Here is a 16,088-nt window from a genome sequence, read left to right as displayed (position 1 = left end):
TCAAGCATACACTCAATAGTACATACCTGGATGTATTCTGTAAGCGAATTGAAAATCTGCTTGGTGACCGCCAAAGCTTTAGAAAAATTGTGCTGTCCGGATTCATCAATGATGTCCTTCCCTGAGTAATACCAGTAGAAATCACTGATTGATTCCTAAGAACAAACAAGTAGAGTTTAGTATTTCTCACCTATCAGTCAGTGGAGCTAAACCCAATGCGCGGGAAGAGGACCGGAGAATCCTACATCTCTGTGGCCTCTGTGACTCTGTGAAGCAGCACAGAGCTATCTGAGCCCTGGCGTCTTTTAAGTACAGATATTTCCCCCCTCAGGAAGCAACAGATAGGGGAGAGGACAGCGTTCAGCTGGAACCAGGTGACCATATTATAGGACGATTTATTCGTAATGAAAATGTACATTAAAGATAATAATTATCATCCAAATAACCGTAACAGCAGAAGCAACATCACAGCCAACCCTGTAAGTGCCAGGCGTTGCGCTGAGCACGTTACAAAAACACACCTCTCCATCTTGACTACACCCTATGAAACAGTACTACCCATTCTACAGATGAGAATGTTGGAACATAGGAAGGTTCAGTTGATTGCTCCAGGTCATGAACGGGTAAGTGGCAGAACCAGGCTGAGGAATCAGCAAAGAGAAAAGAGAATCCTTTCATATGCTTGTATACATAGATTTTCTTATTATTTGGATTTTTCTGCAAACAAGCCATGTGACTTCTCAACATAACTTGTAAACTCATCTTATTCCCAGCACCTTCTGTCCTCTTTTTCCTAGTGACCATCTGTTCCATTTCATAGCTCTGGAGCACTGTGGCTAAGTTTACACTGGCAAACCTAAAGTAAATCAGCAGTTCATGATAGAGGATTCGGTATTTAACCACTCCCCCTCCTTCAGTCTTCAAAGGCACATTTAAGTGTGTGACTTTGCGTAAGTGTGGGGACACAGATTACAATACTTCCCTTACTGGGGCTGGACTGTCTCCCCGGCTGTCCCTGACTCTGTGTAACTGTCTTTAGTTTCTGGACGTGTACGTGAGGCGTGCCAGCATCCAACGCCCGCTCACCTGCAGGCGCAGAAGGTAGTCCACGGTGCTGATGATGACGTTCACGGTGGTGGTGTTGCCCATCTGCGTCCGCAGAAAGTTCTGGAAGTCTGAGAATACCAGGGTTGGGTCAGAGCCCATCCGTGTCATGCCTGAGGGGCAGGTTGGGGGGGAAGGCCATGCCTTCTTGGCTAAGCTCAGAAGAGACACACCATGCCGAAAGCCTTACAAGGGCACACTGTGTGGGTCCTGGCGGATTCTGCAGGACAGAGTTCCCTCTGCCTGGAACCCTCCCATCCCAGTGACACCAGAACCTGGACTTAATGAACCCTGAGGGACTTGACCAAAGGAGTTGGTGTTTAGATTCAAAGACTGAAGATGCTGGAAGTAGCTTAGCCTGAGTGGTACTAAATAGCATTAGCCATGACGTTAAAGGTCATTTTACACAGGGTTTCTCATTGAAGAATGCATTAACTGCTGTCCTTGAGTTAGCAACTGGTTGTATTCAATGTGGCAACCGGAAATGAATCATAATTTTGCACCTGAATGCTGTTTTCCCTTGACAAATCAATCTGTTCCACTTACCACTGTTATGTCCTTCACAAAGTAGCTGCAGGAATCTAAAGAGATCGCGTGTAAACTCGTCATTCTGCAGTACTTTTTCACCTTGAAAACACAGAATACTGGTGAGCATCCATTTGGCTTCTCAACATAGAACCCCTTCCAATACACATGACAAAATGCCAAAGAGCTGTGCCAAGAGGGTGTGGAAAGGAGACTTTGGATGAATGATGATAAACCCAGTCAAACTAAGACTGAGGCGATGCCCCACAAAGCTAACGTTGTTGGCCCCAGGGTGCATTTGTAAGGAAAATGAGGAGGCTGATGGCAGTAATGGTTTACAGTCCATAACCCATGCTTTGGAAGGTGGAAGACACTTCTTTAATTAAACAGCAAACTACTGAGTTAAACTCAAACATGCAAGCACCAAGCCTAAGATGCGTCTGTGCTGAGGCAATTAAATAAGATCCCTTAGGACTCACACGCAGGCTAGGAACTCAGGCCAGAAACTCAAACTTACCACGCTCACGAACAATGACTGGTGATCGGAGAAAAACAGAAGAAGACACAGTAAGAAAACCACACACATCAAGAGAGACTGTCTTTAGCTACGGCTGGCTCTGGGAACACATCAACCTGGGTGCGCTCTATCAAATCTAAGGGTGGAAACATCTTGCTGAAACTTAGCAAGTCCTTGTGGATTAAGTAGCAGCGAGCAGGGGCTCTACCTGGAAATAGTTAACTAGGATTTTAATCGGGAAGAGAGCAGCCTTCACCCTCCTGAGTTACTTACGTGTTCCTTCCTCAGTAACCATCCCCAGGCCTTCAGCTTTATTCTGCCTCTCAAATGCATTCAAATCGAGGACACTTGTAACAGATGAAAGAAAACAAGGTTCAGGGCTACGCACACTGGGAAAACGGATTTCTAAATGTCAATATACCCATCAACTAAGAATGTCCTGCCCTTGTATTATCATAAATGCACTAACGCATTACAGCGTGGCTGAGAGCCTATGAGTCCCCGGGTTTGTGACAAGCAGTGTTGTCCAAGGATGCCTCGAGCTCACAGTCCTCGCCACACGCAAGGACAGGGGTCAGAAACATTTATGGCGACTGTCACTGTTGGTCCAGTTTGAGTCCTTCCTCCTGGAGGAAGATTTAGAAAGGCTTTCCAAATAAAGAAGGAATCATCTATTTCTAAGATTTCTCAAGGGCAAGTTCACTTTAAACTCCACTGGCTAATTAATGTTCATCTCCCATGTTTACCTACTTTCTCTGAGAATCACAAGGAATTGTGGCTTTGAGTGCTTAGGATGAAGACTAATCGACAGAGTTGCAAACGATCAGATTTTGAAGGGCCACACCCTTTTATTGCACCATTCAGGAGCTAACAGTAGCCAAGATTAAGCTTTCAAGGGGCAATGGTATCCCTAATGTTCCTGAACCTGTGACAAGCTGGCTTTCATATTTGTCCTCACCTTCCTCAATCTTCCCAGTCACATCCACCACCAGATCCTACTTAGCCAGGAACCCCTAGTACAACTACAAATCAATCATGAGGCTAATAATGATAACTCTCCAACTGGGGCTCACTGCATTTCTCTAATAGAGTCTTACTCCTTCCCCAATATGAACATAAGAACATAAGAACACAGAATCTCACAAGAATATAGATCTTAGGGAAGTGTATGGCTGAGTCCAGTAAGATTCTGCAAAACCTCCTCTTCCCTTCACCATCAGGCAAAGGAAGTGGCTGTTGGATTGGAAAGACTCCAGGGAAAAATCCAGCACCCCCTCTCCCTCTTTAGGGAGTCACATATGTTCTGCAATTTAGATAAATCTTAAAGAGAAAGTAAAAATTCCTATTGCCTATTCTTATTGTTGGGTTTTCCCAGATTCTGTAAAAAGGGTCTGCTCAGTAACACAAAACTCTCCTTTGATTTTGGTTTTGCTGTCAAAGAATATGGAAACAGGACATTTGGACACAGCTGCTTTGAAGCATCACTTCTGATTCAGGAGACAATCTGTACGGCAGACATTTCTGGCCCTTACCCCACCCCGAAACACCCATTTCAAATGGTTTAATTTCCTTAATGCTTCATTATCTTACAAATACATACTATTTTTATAATTAACAAAAAGCCACTCAAATATCTTAAAATTCCTGTTAGAACTCAGTTGGCCTCTACAGGTATGTCACCTGCCCCTCTAAGCCATCATTATAAATGAGTTTAGCGATATTAAGGACTACAGACTACCAAGAGAACTCTCACGAGCTTAACTGAGAATTGCATGAGCAACCTGGAACTGCTTTAATTTCTGCCATCTTTGAGTCAACGTGTACAATTTGATCCTCAGTGAGTCGGGTCTGGCAACGTTACATTGTCTTTTCTTGAGAGAGGTAATAAAACGAATCGGTTGTCGGTGCGGGAAAAAATGGAGCTGAGAAAGAGGGACTGCATTTCAGCTCAAATAAGCTCCCTGCGACCCCAGGGTACAATATTTACCCGATTAAATATGGCTTGCAATATTACGAAGTCCACCAAAAAGGAACGTCCATCCTCCATGTTTTCAAATGGACCAATGTTCCAATTTTAAGAATTATTAATTGGAGGCAAATGAGCTAGATAATTATAGCTTTGACTGCTTTCAGAATGAGCTGCAGACTATTCAAAATACATGTGAATCTTGGAGAATAAGCTGACACTTTTCTTAGAAAGATGGGTGGCTTGTTTCTGAAATAAGCAAGTATGGTAACCTCATGACTTCTGGTTACCTATTGTTCACGTGTCAGGGGCTCAGCCGCGAGGGGAGGCTTACACCACCGGGTAATGTACGTGGAAAGTTTAATGCTTTGTTTTTCAGACAATGTCAAAATGTTCCCATGTCAGGATGTACCTTTGTCAAAAAGGATGTGTCAAAATATGTACCCACTAAATACCTATTCAGGCTCAACGAATTGTTAAGGATAGTGATTAACAAAGTGCCTAGTGGGTCTAGTGAGCACACAGCCTTGAGTTTTCCTTAGGGCTTCCTCCTTTTTTCCATTATTTTCTGGTTTGACTTTTTTGAGTGTATATGTTTAAGAAAAACACTCAGCTCCAAAGAAAACAGGATAACAAAAAAGGAGGTAAGGGCAATTAAAGCAACAAACAGGCGTAGGGATGTGTGTGTAGATTACATTTTCTACTCTGAATGCTATTCGAAGGTAATGTCGAAGGCTGGAGGAACAGTGCTCCATCCTCTTAGCTTTCCAAAGTAGGTACTCCTTTCTCAGTAATTCCAAGATAAGCTAGTTTATTTTGTGGCCATCCCCACCCCATCCCCCTACCCCTGAATAGTAAAGAGGTTAAAAGAAAAAATGCAATGGGTGGTTTCCCTGTATTTACCTGCAAGACTGCATAAGACCAGAAAGGCTTTGAAAGAACCCAGCATCCTTCTTCTCCTTTAGGTAATCTAGCATTTTCTGCAAGGGAGACACATTTAAAAAGGAAAAACAATGAAAACTATGGCACGAGTACTGACTGTGACGGACAGATGGCAGGTCCCAGCCAGGCACGCACACCAAGTCAGACCCAGGGCAGTGGTCTGTAACCCTGGGTAAGCATCACGACTCTCCACCTGTGGACTAAGTCTTCCACGTGCTCAGCCCCACCTCTACTTATGGCACCAGAATCTCTTAGGGCAGATGATCTATTTTATGAAGGGTCACTGGTATTGAAAGTATAGTAGATCTTTGACATTCACAGATTTGCAGTCTGAAGTCTCTTCTTTTTAGGAACAGGTGCTGGGACTGTGACCCAGTCATGTCTACAGTTGCTGAGGTGTAATCTGAACAGCTCATGCAAGGTGTTTAATGCACCGGAGCAAGTAGCTTAGCTAGTAAATGAGCCTAGCTGAGAGCTCAGTATCTCTTTCACAGTGAGACTTAGCTTCCTCTGTTCTTCGTTACTGGGAAGCCAGGAATTTCGTCTGACATAATAAAAAAAAAGTTTTTTTTGTAAAGGCTCCGTAAGAAAGTCAACTGATGGGCTGGTGATGGAAGAGAACAGAAAGTGTGTATCTTTGAAAATGGTAGCTCTTAATGAGAAATTTGTTTGGGATAAATTAAAGGCTGGGAAAAATTACATGCAATAATGGTAGTTCTGACTGTGGGGATTCTCAGAGGCTCTGGGATATAACCCTCGAGAAAGCCAAGAGTCTCTGAAATTTCATTTTCCTGTGCACACAGATGCTTTCATTTTTAGCCAGAGCCTGGAGTTCTCAGGAGACAGTTCATTTCTGTCTTCTGTAGCCAGTTCCAAATCTGATTGCTGAATGCATTCCAGGTGCCAGGCACTCCACTGTATGTCTCTGGGTATTGTCTCATTTAATGCAGGGGTTTTTAGTTGCATTATTCCCTGCTACACCCTCACCCCTAGAACAGAGCTTGGCCCTACTGCATAGTCAGCAATCACTAAACAGCTGTTAAATAAATGAATAAATATATGAATGAACACAACAGGTGTGTGGGGTTGGTTATGAACCTCAACTCAACTGATCAGGCTCCTTGCTCACAGTAAGACAGCTAGTAAGTAGAAATAAAAACTTAAGGCTTAGAAAACTTCCTCTAGAGCATATTTCTATAGAAAAGACATCAGCTAATGATGAAAAGAAGGAAATGCCTTTCTTTTTGAACCCTCAGTAAACCCTCCCTGTTCCCAGCTACTCAGATACGACTGGCCACTAAGGACAAACGCCAGTCAAGGTGATTCTGGGCGGACACCTCGGCAGCAAGTCAGTATCTCTTCCCGGTAGTGTGACAGCTGTCAAGTGGAACAGTGCGGGAGGTCCGCACCCTGTCCGGGGAGTCCCCATTACCTGCTGCACGCTGGCGTTGCCCCCATTCAGGATGGCGATCCCCAGCTTCAGCGTCTCAACCACCATGGGGCTCATCTCACCTGCCGTGGTGAAGAGTCAACTGAATCACCAAGGAAACAGAGGGTCAATCACGCCGACTGGGCTTTATCCGTATAAATAATGGCTTCACGTCACAGTGTGACATCTCCGTGGGAGCTGCAGGGGGCCCGTGCAGGCATCCCGGGAATCACCTTTGCTGGCGCTGATCATCTGAAGGACCATCTCTGCGGCTCCACGCTCGTGCAGCCGAGCCTGCTGATAGAGGGTTTTCTGCTTTTCCGTTTCTTTCTCCTGGAATAAAAAAAAAAAAAAAAAAAAAAAGGGAGGGTAAAAGATTTGTTCACCCTCAGGGGATTCATCCTGATCAAGTGAGTTGAGAGATTATCTCTACTTGCCTCAGAAGGCAACACGCAAGATTTCCAACAAAGCCGACCTCTCGTTTATTTTTAGATGCCGCCCGGCTTTCCAAAACTGTCTACCCATAATTCACTCACATTTTGATGCTAAATTTTCTACTTTTTGTACTGACAGGTAACATGGTCCATTCTCTTGTGATGCTATAATTACAGGAAGTGACCCCAGATTAAAATGTGTTTGTTTTCAATGTTCAGTCATACAGGAAAACCCGCTGAGGGGTCAGCAGGGGGTCTATCTGCCTGAGTGTAGGAACCCCCTACTTAACCGGAATGCTCAGACCACACATAACTGAGACTCCACAAGATAGGAGATACTAGAATGTCAAGGCTTCCCAGAACTGTAATTACATTCATGTACTTCTACTGTTGGATACTTCGTCTATAAAACAGCATGAGTAAATGAATATAGTATTATCTTGAGAGATGCAGGGACCGGCACTGCCACAAAATCGTGATTGTTATTAAATACATTTACAGAATAACAGTGCAAAAGCCATCCAGTGTCTCCACTGCTTTGAATTTTCCCTTTGAAACATTTGAATTTGCCCTTCTGTGGCCCCTGTTCGAAAGATGTAGGAGGTCTCCTGGGAGAACAAAGCTGCGTGGCCGCCGGCTGACTGGCTGGCTGCCTGCTACCTTTCGCTCGGCCGAGAGCTGGACAAGGACCACACTAATGGGTGTGCCTGCCCAGGCTGACTTGTGCATTTGCCACCACACGGGGTAGCTGAACTGTCAGCACCCACCCCTGAAGGCCCGCCTGTTGACATCAATTTTTAAAAAATTTTTTATTGAAGTGTAGTTGATTTACAATGTTAGTTTCGGGTGTTCTATACTGTCCTCCACAGTGGCTGCACCAATTTGCATTCCCACCAGCAGTGTAGGAGGGTTCCTTTTCTCCACACCCTCGCCAGCATGTACTACTTATAGGCTTTTTAATGATGGCCCTTCTGACTGGTGTAAAGTACTATCGCATCTGACTCCCATCTCAGTGAAAACTTACTTCAAATGTTTTTTCCTTGTCTTCCTCCTCTTCTTCGTCCTCCCCACTCTGACAACTCTAAATTCCATGGAGCAGGGAGAGAAGACAGACAACCAAATGAAAGGGGAGCCTAGTAAATGAGACTCGGTTCGACTATGTGAGGCCAGGGGAGGGGATGTGATTCATGGGCACCCCAGGACCTCAGCACTCTGTAAAACCAGGAACATTCTGACCACTGCAGGGCAACATTCGACTCTAAATGCCACTTTTGCAGTTACCAAGGGGTTCAGAAATGAGAAAGGGGAACACTGAGGTCACACAGGCCATGGGGACCTATCTGGTTTAACCACACAGAACTCTTCTACTGAGTCAAGTTCTGGTGTAAATAGAGAGACAGGAGTACAGGGAGCTGGTGCTTTGTCAACAGGAACCAGGGGTTTGGCCATGATGAGACAAACCCAGGATGTGAATCCCAAAATGCCCCTTCCCATCATGAACTGTACAACGCCTGGAGCCCACGTCACGACCCAGTCCCAGGCCTCCCACTCAATGCGACAGTTTCTGTGTGCCTGAAGAGGTCCAGGGGAAGCGGAAAGACTGAGACAACGGGCAGAAAATCCAGGCGTACCTTGGCCATCATGCTGGAGTAGGACGTGTACAAAGGGTCATTTTCCAGTTTGCTGGAAAGAATGGAGGAAATATTTACCAGGCTACCTTTGGACTCAGCAGAAAAGACTAACTGCTGTATAAATCTCAAGTTAAATGTACTAGCGAATGAATGAGAAACCCCCTCCCCCACCCAGATTCCTAGAAACCACTCTGAAAATCTGAGTCAGCATTCAGGAATTCAGGGACAAAATGACAGTTTCAGGCTGCTTAATCTTCAGACTCAGTGTCAGGCGTTATGATGGAAGGGTCGTGGCTTATCTAGTTCCTCTAGAGGTTCCTTGATGGCCAGCAACAGGGCAGGCCAGAAGGGCTGCTCAAATCTGGCATCCCCTCTGCGCACACAGCCACCTGCTGGAGGGCCATCTGGGGTGGACACAGCCGCGCCTGTGCCTGGGATGAGCAGGGTGCCCTGGGGGGCTGACCTCCTCTCCGTGAGAGCATTGCGGCTGAAGTGGAGAATGATCTGATGAAGTGGGTCTGGCTGCTTTTCCGTCTCCTCCTCCTCCTCCTCTTCCAACTTGGGGGATTTCTACACAAACCAAGGCAGACAGATTTTAGGCATGGATTTCAGCACGTGGCACCGCACCGCCCGCGAACAAAGAGAAGGTAAAAGCACCAGGCACAGAGCGCATCAACTCAAAGCACAAAGAGAAACCACTACGTCATACGTCTATTTCAGGACACAAGCCCTAAGGATGCAAGGTTTGGGAATGAAGTAGATCTTTTTCTCAGCCAATCAAAGAAACTCATTCCAATTTGGGGTCAAAACGAAACGAAAGGAAAAGCAAAAGCCTGACTGCAGGGGAGGAGCTACAGACCCCAGTCAGCGGAACTCTCATGCAAGCTCTGGGCACCCGCGTTCAGGAGGGAAGCCCTAGAGAGTCACCCGAGAGGCTGCATCTCTCGGCCAACACCTGACCTTCCTCTTGGAGAGCTGGGCTGGAAACAGGGGTAGGGCAAGTGTTACAAAGCCCTGGGGCCGTTTTGGGATCTACTACTATTCTAGACTCCACCCAGAGAAACATTTTTCTTTCCTGACCTCACCCCTCACCCTGAGAGCATTGTTGTTCCTGAGAGATGCCCTCTCAGAGCCCTGAGCCTTGCAGTTTCTCCTCTGATCAAGACTTTTCTCCACCTCCTTTTACAGAATGGAGAACAGCAGCTGCTGCCAGAGGTACAGGTGGATTTTCCAGCAGTGGCAGAGCCAGCGGGGGGGGACCCTGTTCAGTTAATTGGTACGAGCTACACAGGTTGTGTGAATGGGTCAGAAGGACGGGAGGGTTGAAAGGATGTTCACTGTCAACTTCACACTAACGGAGAGAGTGGGAAACCAAGCACCTGTCTTTCTCACTGACGGGAATGTGTGAAAAGAACGAAGGGCTGGAAGGAAAATGAGGGGAAAAGGATGAAAGAAAAAAAAAAGGAAGAGGAAAAGAGGAAAATAAACGGAAAGATAGGGAAAAACAGAAAGAGAAAGAAACATGGAAAGAGTAAATATGAGAAACACAGGGTAAGACTAGTGGAGAGAGTAGGGACGAGAGAAAAAGATGAACAGAAAAATAAGGGGAAAGGAAAAGAACAAGGTCCTGGCCAAAGGAGAGGAGGGTTTATTTTCTCTCTGAACCAGGATGACGCTCAGTGGTGCTGCTGAAATAAGCTTTTCCCCTCACGTGTTGTTTCAAGTAGTTTTAGAGCATGGACCTGTTAGAGATGGGGTATGGCAAACTCCAGAAGGGCCAACTACGGAAATGTGAGATGCAGGAAGGGGACTTAGATGTGCCTTCCCCAAAGCAGAGCTACTGACCAGAAATGCAGGGCTTTGGCTAGGGTGGGCTGGCCTCCCGCCATCAAGGGTGCTCAAATCTTAGCATGAACTTCCCAGAGCATGGTTGTGCATCCCACGAAATATTAGTTGTGAATAATGAGGAGGATGCACACAGGACTTCCACGTGACATTCATCCTCTGGCTCTTATCACTATTAGCAGGGCTTCCTCTGACAACTTATCCAATTAGTTCCTTTCAAAGGTCTATGCCCGATTCGTTGTGAATCTTAAACGGTCATAACGCACACACAAGAATACAGAAATCAAATTCATTCGCACCCATTATCTGCTGCCAGGTGAGTCAGTACTTACAGCCAAATCCTGTACTAGTTTCTCTTCAAAGGAATACTCCTCTGTTTCTATCCAAAATCTCTGATAGCCATGGAGGAAGAGGTTAATAGAGCGGTGCCTGAGCGGAAGGGGTGAGAGTGAGGTCAAGAGGGGTCCACGGGACACCTGGTTTTAGTTTGGGTGGTTAACGGTTAGTAAGCAGTTTTGTACAATTCTCATCTTCTGATTGGTCAGGGGGAGCCAGGAGCACACTGAAAGCATTCATTTCAAAGAAATCAGAACCCTCCAATATGGCAGCTCCTGAAAGCTGGGAACACCTTCTCAATGAACTAAAAACCATCAGCGCAAGACCCGGAGGGAACAGTCATCCTTACCAGGTCTTTATCACCTTTGCCCTCTAATGAGAAATCATTCATTAGGCCAAGGAACGGTCCTAAAGTATCTGCTCAATGTGGCAATTTGGTTATTCCTTTTGGCCAAACACCTATCCAGGTTATCCAATCTAAACCGTGCTGATGGCAAGCGGTTTAAGTCTCAGATACACTGAAAACAGCAAAGTGTGGCTTCTTTACAGGGCTTCAGAGGGACCACAGCTGCAAGGTGCTCCAGCTTCTACTTGGGAAGCAAGGCCTGGGTGTGATGCACTCACTGGCAACCTTCTTCATGCCTCATGGGTTCTAGAGGTGGCCCTGGTGTCTGGGAACACTGAACAGACTGGCACAAGCCACTTACGCCCTGTAAGCCAGGACTGACTTCCGGGAACATGAGCCACTGATGAGCAGGTAAGTGGTCACCCAAACGTGAGGAAAGAAGGAAGGTCAAGGTCAAGGTCAAGACCAGCGTCACTGAGCCCTGGTCATGGCTTCTGGTAGAACATGGCCCCTACCATCTTTCTTCCAAATCTGACCAATCAGAATTCTTTTAAAATTGTACAAATTTGTGTTTTTATGGTCAGGTTAAATCATGGTCAAGAAAGGAGGAGTGTGCAGAGAATGAGGGGGTCTCTCCACAGGTTACATTACCATTAAAATGGGTATAAGCCTGTCATACTGAGTTTTTTCATTAACCTTTTCCAGCCAAACCCGTTGGAAGGTGATCAGGAAGAAATTGTTAATTTTGTGTCTGGGGAAAAGCATACAGGTTTTCTTTTAAAAACTCACAGCAGAGAAACTATTTCCACATAATAAAATACATCCCCTTAGCCCTTTAGTTTGGAAGACTCCGTGCAGTTTAGATCCTCACAAGATGGAGAAAAGGAGTGGTCGACACCACTGGCTTCTTAGTTTTTATTGTTGCTGTTACGAAATCTACATGTAATCCTCCATGCTAGGGAGGAATCCAGGGCAACCCCTCTAAAACAGCTGGGTTAGGTGTGGGCCACGTTTTATCAAGGACACAGGGGTTTCTGGACCTACTATTACCCACACTGGGGCAGGACTGCTGAAGGAGCAAGCCAAACAGTAAAGGATGGTACTAACATTTTCAGTAGCTTTAGAAAAAAATGCTTGTTTTTGAGAGATGGAATTGCTGCCCAGCTGGCCCTAGAGACGTGTGCTTAGAGCTGAGCCCTTCTGGAGCTCAAACTAGCCCAACCTCAGGCACGGCCCTCCACCCGGGGGGAAGGAAGCAAATGCCTCCTGCTGTTTTCCCACTTCTACTAGAGAACAGACCAAAGTCCCGTGCATTCTTGCTTTCTCTATGGGGCTATACATTTCACTTTTCTGCCAGGACATCAGCGGCCTCCATGCCCATGACTGCCTGACTTCATTTTTCAGCTTTTTATTAATGAATTCTACTTGGTTTTTGGCACCTCACCCCGTTCCAGAGACACTAGCCTGCTTTCTCAAGAGACCTTATGAGCAGGTGCCTCAGAGGCCATGATTCTTCACCGTCTTCAGAGACCCTCACCAGGGGAGCTCAGTTGGCCAGTCAGCTCAGGACAGGGTTATGGGACACTATGGACAAACGATGGCCAGGATGCACAATTTGATGAAAGCAAAATGTCAAGCACAAGAATAGTCTTTCATCCGATTTTCCAAAGAAGCACATTTATTTACATGGGATTCAGAATTTACTTGGCCAAACCCATTTATTTTTCTTGAGCAGGTGAGGATACTCCTATTGATTTGAAAGTTGATGAAACAGTGCTTGATATTCAACTACCAGCTTTGATTATTGATCAAAGGCCCAAACTTACTGACTCTGCAGTTGGTCTGAGGATGGGAATGTTACCAGGTCACCAACGGCACTGAGTCAGTCTCAGTGGCCAACACTGGCCCGCTCTCTACCGACACTCCGCCCTATGCTGACACAGCACACCCGTTCACACATATTCCAGAAAAGCCTTCACGTATTTTTGACATCAGAATATACAATAATCACCCAGGTAAAGGCATCATGCCCATGCCTGGCCTCCTGGGACATCTCTAACCAGTGCCCTTCTATCATCTTAAAGGCAAGTATATCGCACTAAAGGATTCTCAGGTGACACTTTGGTACCTGCTGAGGAAATGTAGTAATTTTGGTGTCATCCAAGTAACCGAACATGGAAATATTGTTTGATCTCTGGATGGAATCTGGGGTTAAGTATTTTAGAAAACAGTTCCCTTTCTCCAGGGTACCTTTACATCCTTGCAAAGACTCCTACCTAAATAAAAACTAGAGAGGTTGCATGTGCTCATGTGGCTGAGTCTACAGTGCAAAATGGGGAGCTGAGGCCGGCTTGGGGGCACTAGGGAGTCTAGGTGAGTTTTCAGCTTTTATGCTTACCTTGATGACCTGAGTAGGCCGTTACACTACATGTAGACTGTTATGGCTCCATGGGGGAAGGACTCCAAATTCTACCCTTGGGATCATGAGTGTCAGGGCCAGAAGAGAGCACAGATGGATACCTTAACTCCCGTCTCTGACTCACACGCCAGGAGAAAAATGACAGACTACTTGCCTGGGCAGGTTGTAGAGAGGGGCCATCCTGAAACAGGCCACCACTGCCCGTTTCCGCTGCTTTGACAGCAGTTTGTGCCAGACTGCCTTCTTGGATCTCAAAGGCTGTTCCACCTGAGAAGAAAATCACATGGGCAGGTGCACAGTGGGCTGATCTGGGTGGCAGAAGACAGTCACCTCAGCCTAGACTTCTCAACCCTGGATGAATTTTGATTTCTCAACTGTAGTTAGCAAAGGTGCCCAGCAGTAGATGATTCAGTTTGGGGAAGTCTCAGGTTTTCTTTCTTCTCCCAACTGCTTTTGGTGGTTTCTTGTGTCACAGCAGCTTTACAAATGAGTAGCAAACTTGAATGGGCCATTGGAGCTAACGGCCAAAAATCTGTAAAGCACTGGGAGGGTTAAGCACGGAGGAGTCTCGCTACCACAAGGCACCAAGATGACACTTTGGGGTGAGCTGGAATGATCCTTGCTCCTTGCTGTCTTATGAGGGTGCTTTTAACTAAGGGCTGAGGGTGGAGAGGAGCTCTGTGTTCTTCAAGGTAGTCTGGCTCCCTCAGTCCTCAGGGCAGATGCTACTTACCTGCTCCAGGTGGAAGACAGCTGCTGAAATTCTCTGCACACGCTCCACTGTCTTTTCTGGGTTGGAAGGTTCTTCACTCTTCAGGACATCTTTGTACAGGTTCAGCTGCCACTTTACAGCTGGGTCATCAGACTGCAAATTGAAGCACACACATGAGATGAGCAATCTCTTATACCTCTTGTATCAAAACAGCCTTTTACTCCCAACTTGGTTCCACAGTAATCAAGACTCTTCTATTAATGCCTCTCTCATTTTCCCTGTAACCTTTTTCTGGAACACTGTAGATGATTTATAGGAACTTCTCTTTCTAGCCTATATGTCTCTTAACCTTTCTGTCATACTTCCCTTCCCTTTCTATTTGTGCTGCATTGTGATATCCTTAGATCAATCTTCCAATTCATAAATTCTCTTTTCAGCTGCATCTACCCAGTTTTTTAACCCATAAATTGGATTTTTAATTTCAGTATGTTCAATTCTTTAAATCACTATGAGGTCTTTTTCAATCCCACTTCCCCTTCCTTTATAAAACATAACGTCCAAGTCTTACTTTATGTTTATATTGCCCCCTTTATCTCTTTAAATATTTCAAATGTACTTTAAAAACTCCTTTCTGTAGTCCTTTAGGTTTGACTTCTTCCTTATTTTCAGACTCTCTAATGGTGGATTTCCTGTCACGCTTTGTTTATTTGTTTTATATGAACTTGGCTTCAGGAGGAGTTTTGTTTACTGGCATCACAGCCCATATTCTAGCAGGTAGAGAATCCCTAAGTGGTTTTATGGCTGTTTTTGCAGGAGATTCATGGGTTTCACTGGTTCAAGGCTAATTTTATGTAAGCTTCTTGCTCTGCATTTATGCACAGCATGGAAAATTAGGCGTCACACTCTTAGGTTATTAAAAACTCCAGCTCCTACAATACGCATTTGGGCTGGAGAGCTCTACAGGTTTCCCCAACTGCGTCATCGTCTCCTCACTACCGTAATTTAGAGTGCATTCTTTTTTCTGGCATTTAGAATTTCTTTTTACTACCTTTTTTGTGGTATATTTTACCCTCCATTCCTATACGTTTGAGATGCAAAGAAGAGGCTCATCTGTACCAAGTTAGTCTTCCATCTTAGAGCATAACATAGTGCATCTGAGGAAAGAGCTGTTCAGATTTGCAATCTTGGAAAAAATCTCAAATAGCTTTAAAATCAAAATTGGTCCTGATTATTTTACTGGATTTCTTTTTTTTATACACCAACTCAGATACAAAGTTACTTTGTTTACAAATCCCTGGAGCTGGAAGTGCCAAAACTTCCCCCAGGTGTCTGCTTCACTCTCTAACAAGCCTCACGGTCGGTAAATTCTGTGTCTTAATCTAACCTCCCTGCTTGGTTTGATGTTCACACAGTGGGAGGTGGAAAGACATGTTTTATTGGGTGTCTCTTTGCATCCTCTTTGGAATAGCCAAGAAAGAACAAAAATTAAAGGCAAAAAAATTTTAAAATAAGGGCAAAGAGCCGGTCCTACCAACTAAACACAAGTACTCTGACACTGATTTTAGAAAACATTTTTCAAGGAAACACAAGTAAACCAAGTGGGAGGATGGCACCCTGAAGCCAGAAGGAAGCCTCTGTGAGTTCTCATTGTTTTCCTGCCGCATCACCTTTTCCTGCAAGTGCAAGTTATTCCGCAGATGTTCCTTTACCTCTTCATCTGTATCCTTCTGTGGAAAGAGATGTTAAATTTTATTCCTATAGGTCACTATGGAAATACAAAGCAGGGTACAGGGATGCACTGAGAGCCAATGGACAGTTTTCCTGGGATCTTTATCACATGCACAAAAGAAGAGAAATGACAAAGACTTGTCCCAAAGGGCCT

At 45.2% G+C, this 16,088-nt stretch overlaps 1 protein-coding gene across 1 annotated transcript in view; it reads right to left on the bottom strand.

Annotated features, from left to right (window-relative positions):
• RYR3 (ryanodine receptor 3) overlaps positions 1 to 16,088 on the bottom strand; it is a 499,145-nt gene that overhangs the window by 31,538 nt on the left and 451,519 nt on the right. The window contains exons 71-85 of the mRNA XM_031453356.2: positions 15,874 to 15,933; positions 14,228 to 14,359; positions 13,649 to 13,761; positions 10,726 to 10,822; positions 9,012 to 9,118; positions 8,549 to 8,600; positions 7,942 to 7,998; positions 6,717 to 6,816; positions 6,487 to 6,566; positions 5,016 to 5,092; positions 2,420 to 2,493; positions 2,147 to 2,164; positions 1,651 to 1,731; positions 1,087 to 1,175; positions 27 to 155 (exon numbers count right to left, since the gene is read on the bottom strand). Coding sequence (XP_031309216.1) covers positions 27 to 155; positions 1,087 to 1,175; positions 1,651 to 1,731; positions 2,147 to 2,164; positions 2,420 to 2,493; positions 5,016 to 5,092; positions 6,487 to 6,566; positions 6,717 to 6,816; positions 7,942 to 7,998; positions 8,549 to 8,600; positions 9,012 to 9,118; positions 10,726 to 10,822; positions 13,649 to 13,761; positions 14,228 to 14,359; positions 15,874 to 15,933 — 1,266 coding nt within the window. The remainder of the gene's footprint in view (positions 1 to 26; positions 156 to 1,086; positions 1,176 to 1,650; positions 1,732 to 2,146; positions 2,165 to 2,419; positions 2,494 to 5,015; positions 5,093 to 6,486; positions 6,567 to 6,716; positions 6,817 to 7,941; positions 7,999 to 8,548; positions 8,601 to 9,011; positions 9,119 to 10,725; positions 10,823 to 13,648; positions 13,762 to 14,227; positions 14,360 to 15,873; positions 15,934 to 16,088) is intronic.

Source organism: Camelus dromedarius, chromosome 5, assembly GCF_036321535.1.
Source record: "Camelus dromedarius isolate mCamDro1 chromosome 5, mCamDro1.pat, whole genome shotgun sequence".
NCBI lineage: Eukaryota > Metazoa > Chordata > Mammalia > Artiodactyla > Camelidae > Camelus > Camelus dromedarius.
This window is presented reverse-complemented; position numbering and strand designations above follow the sequence as displayed.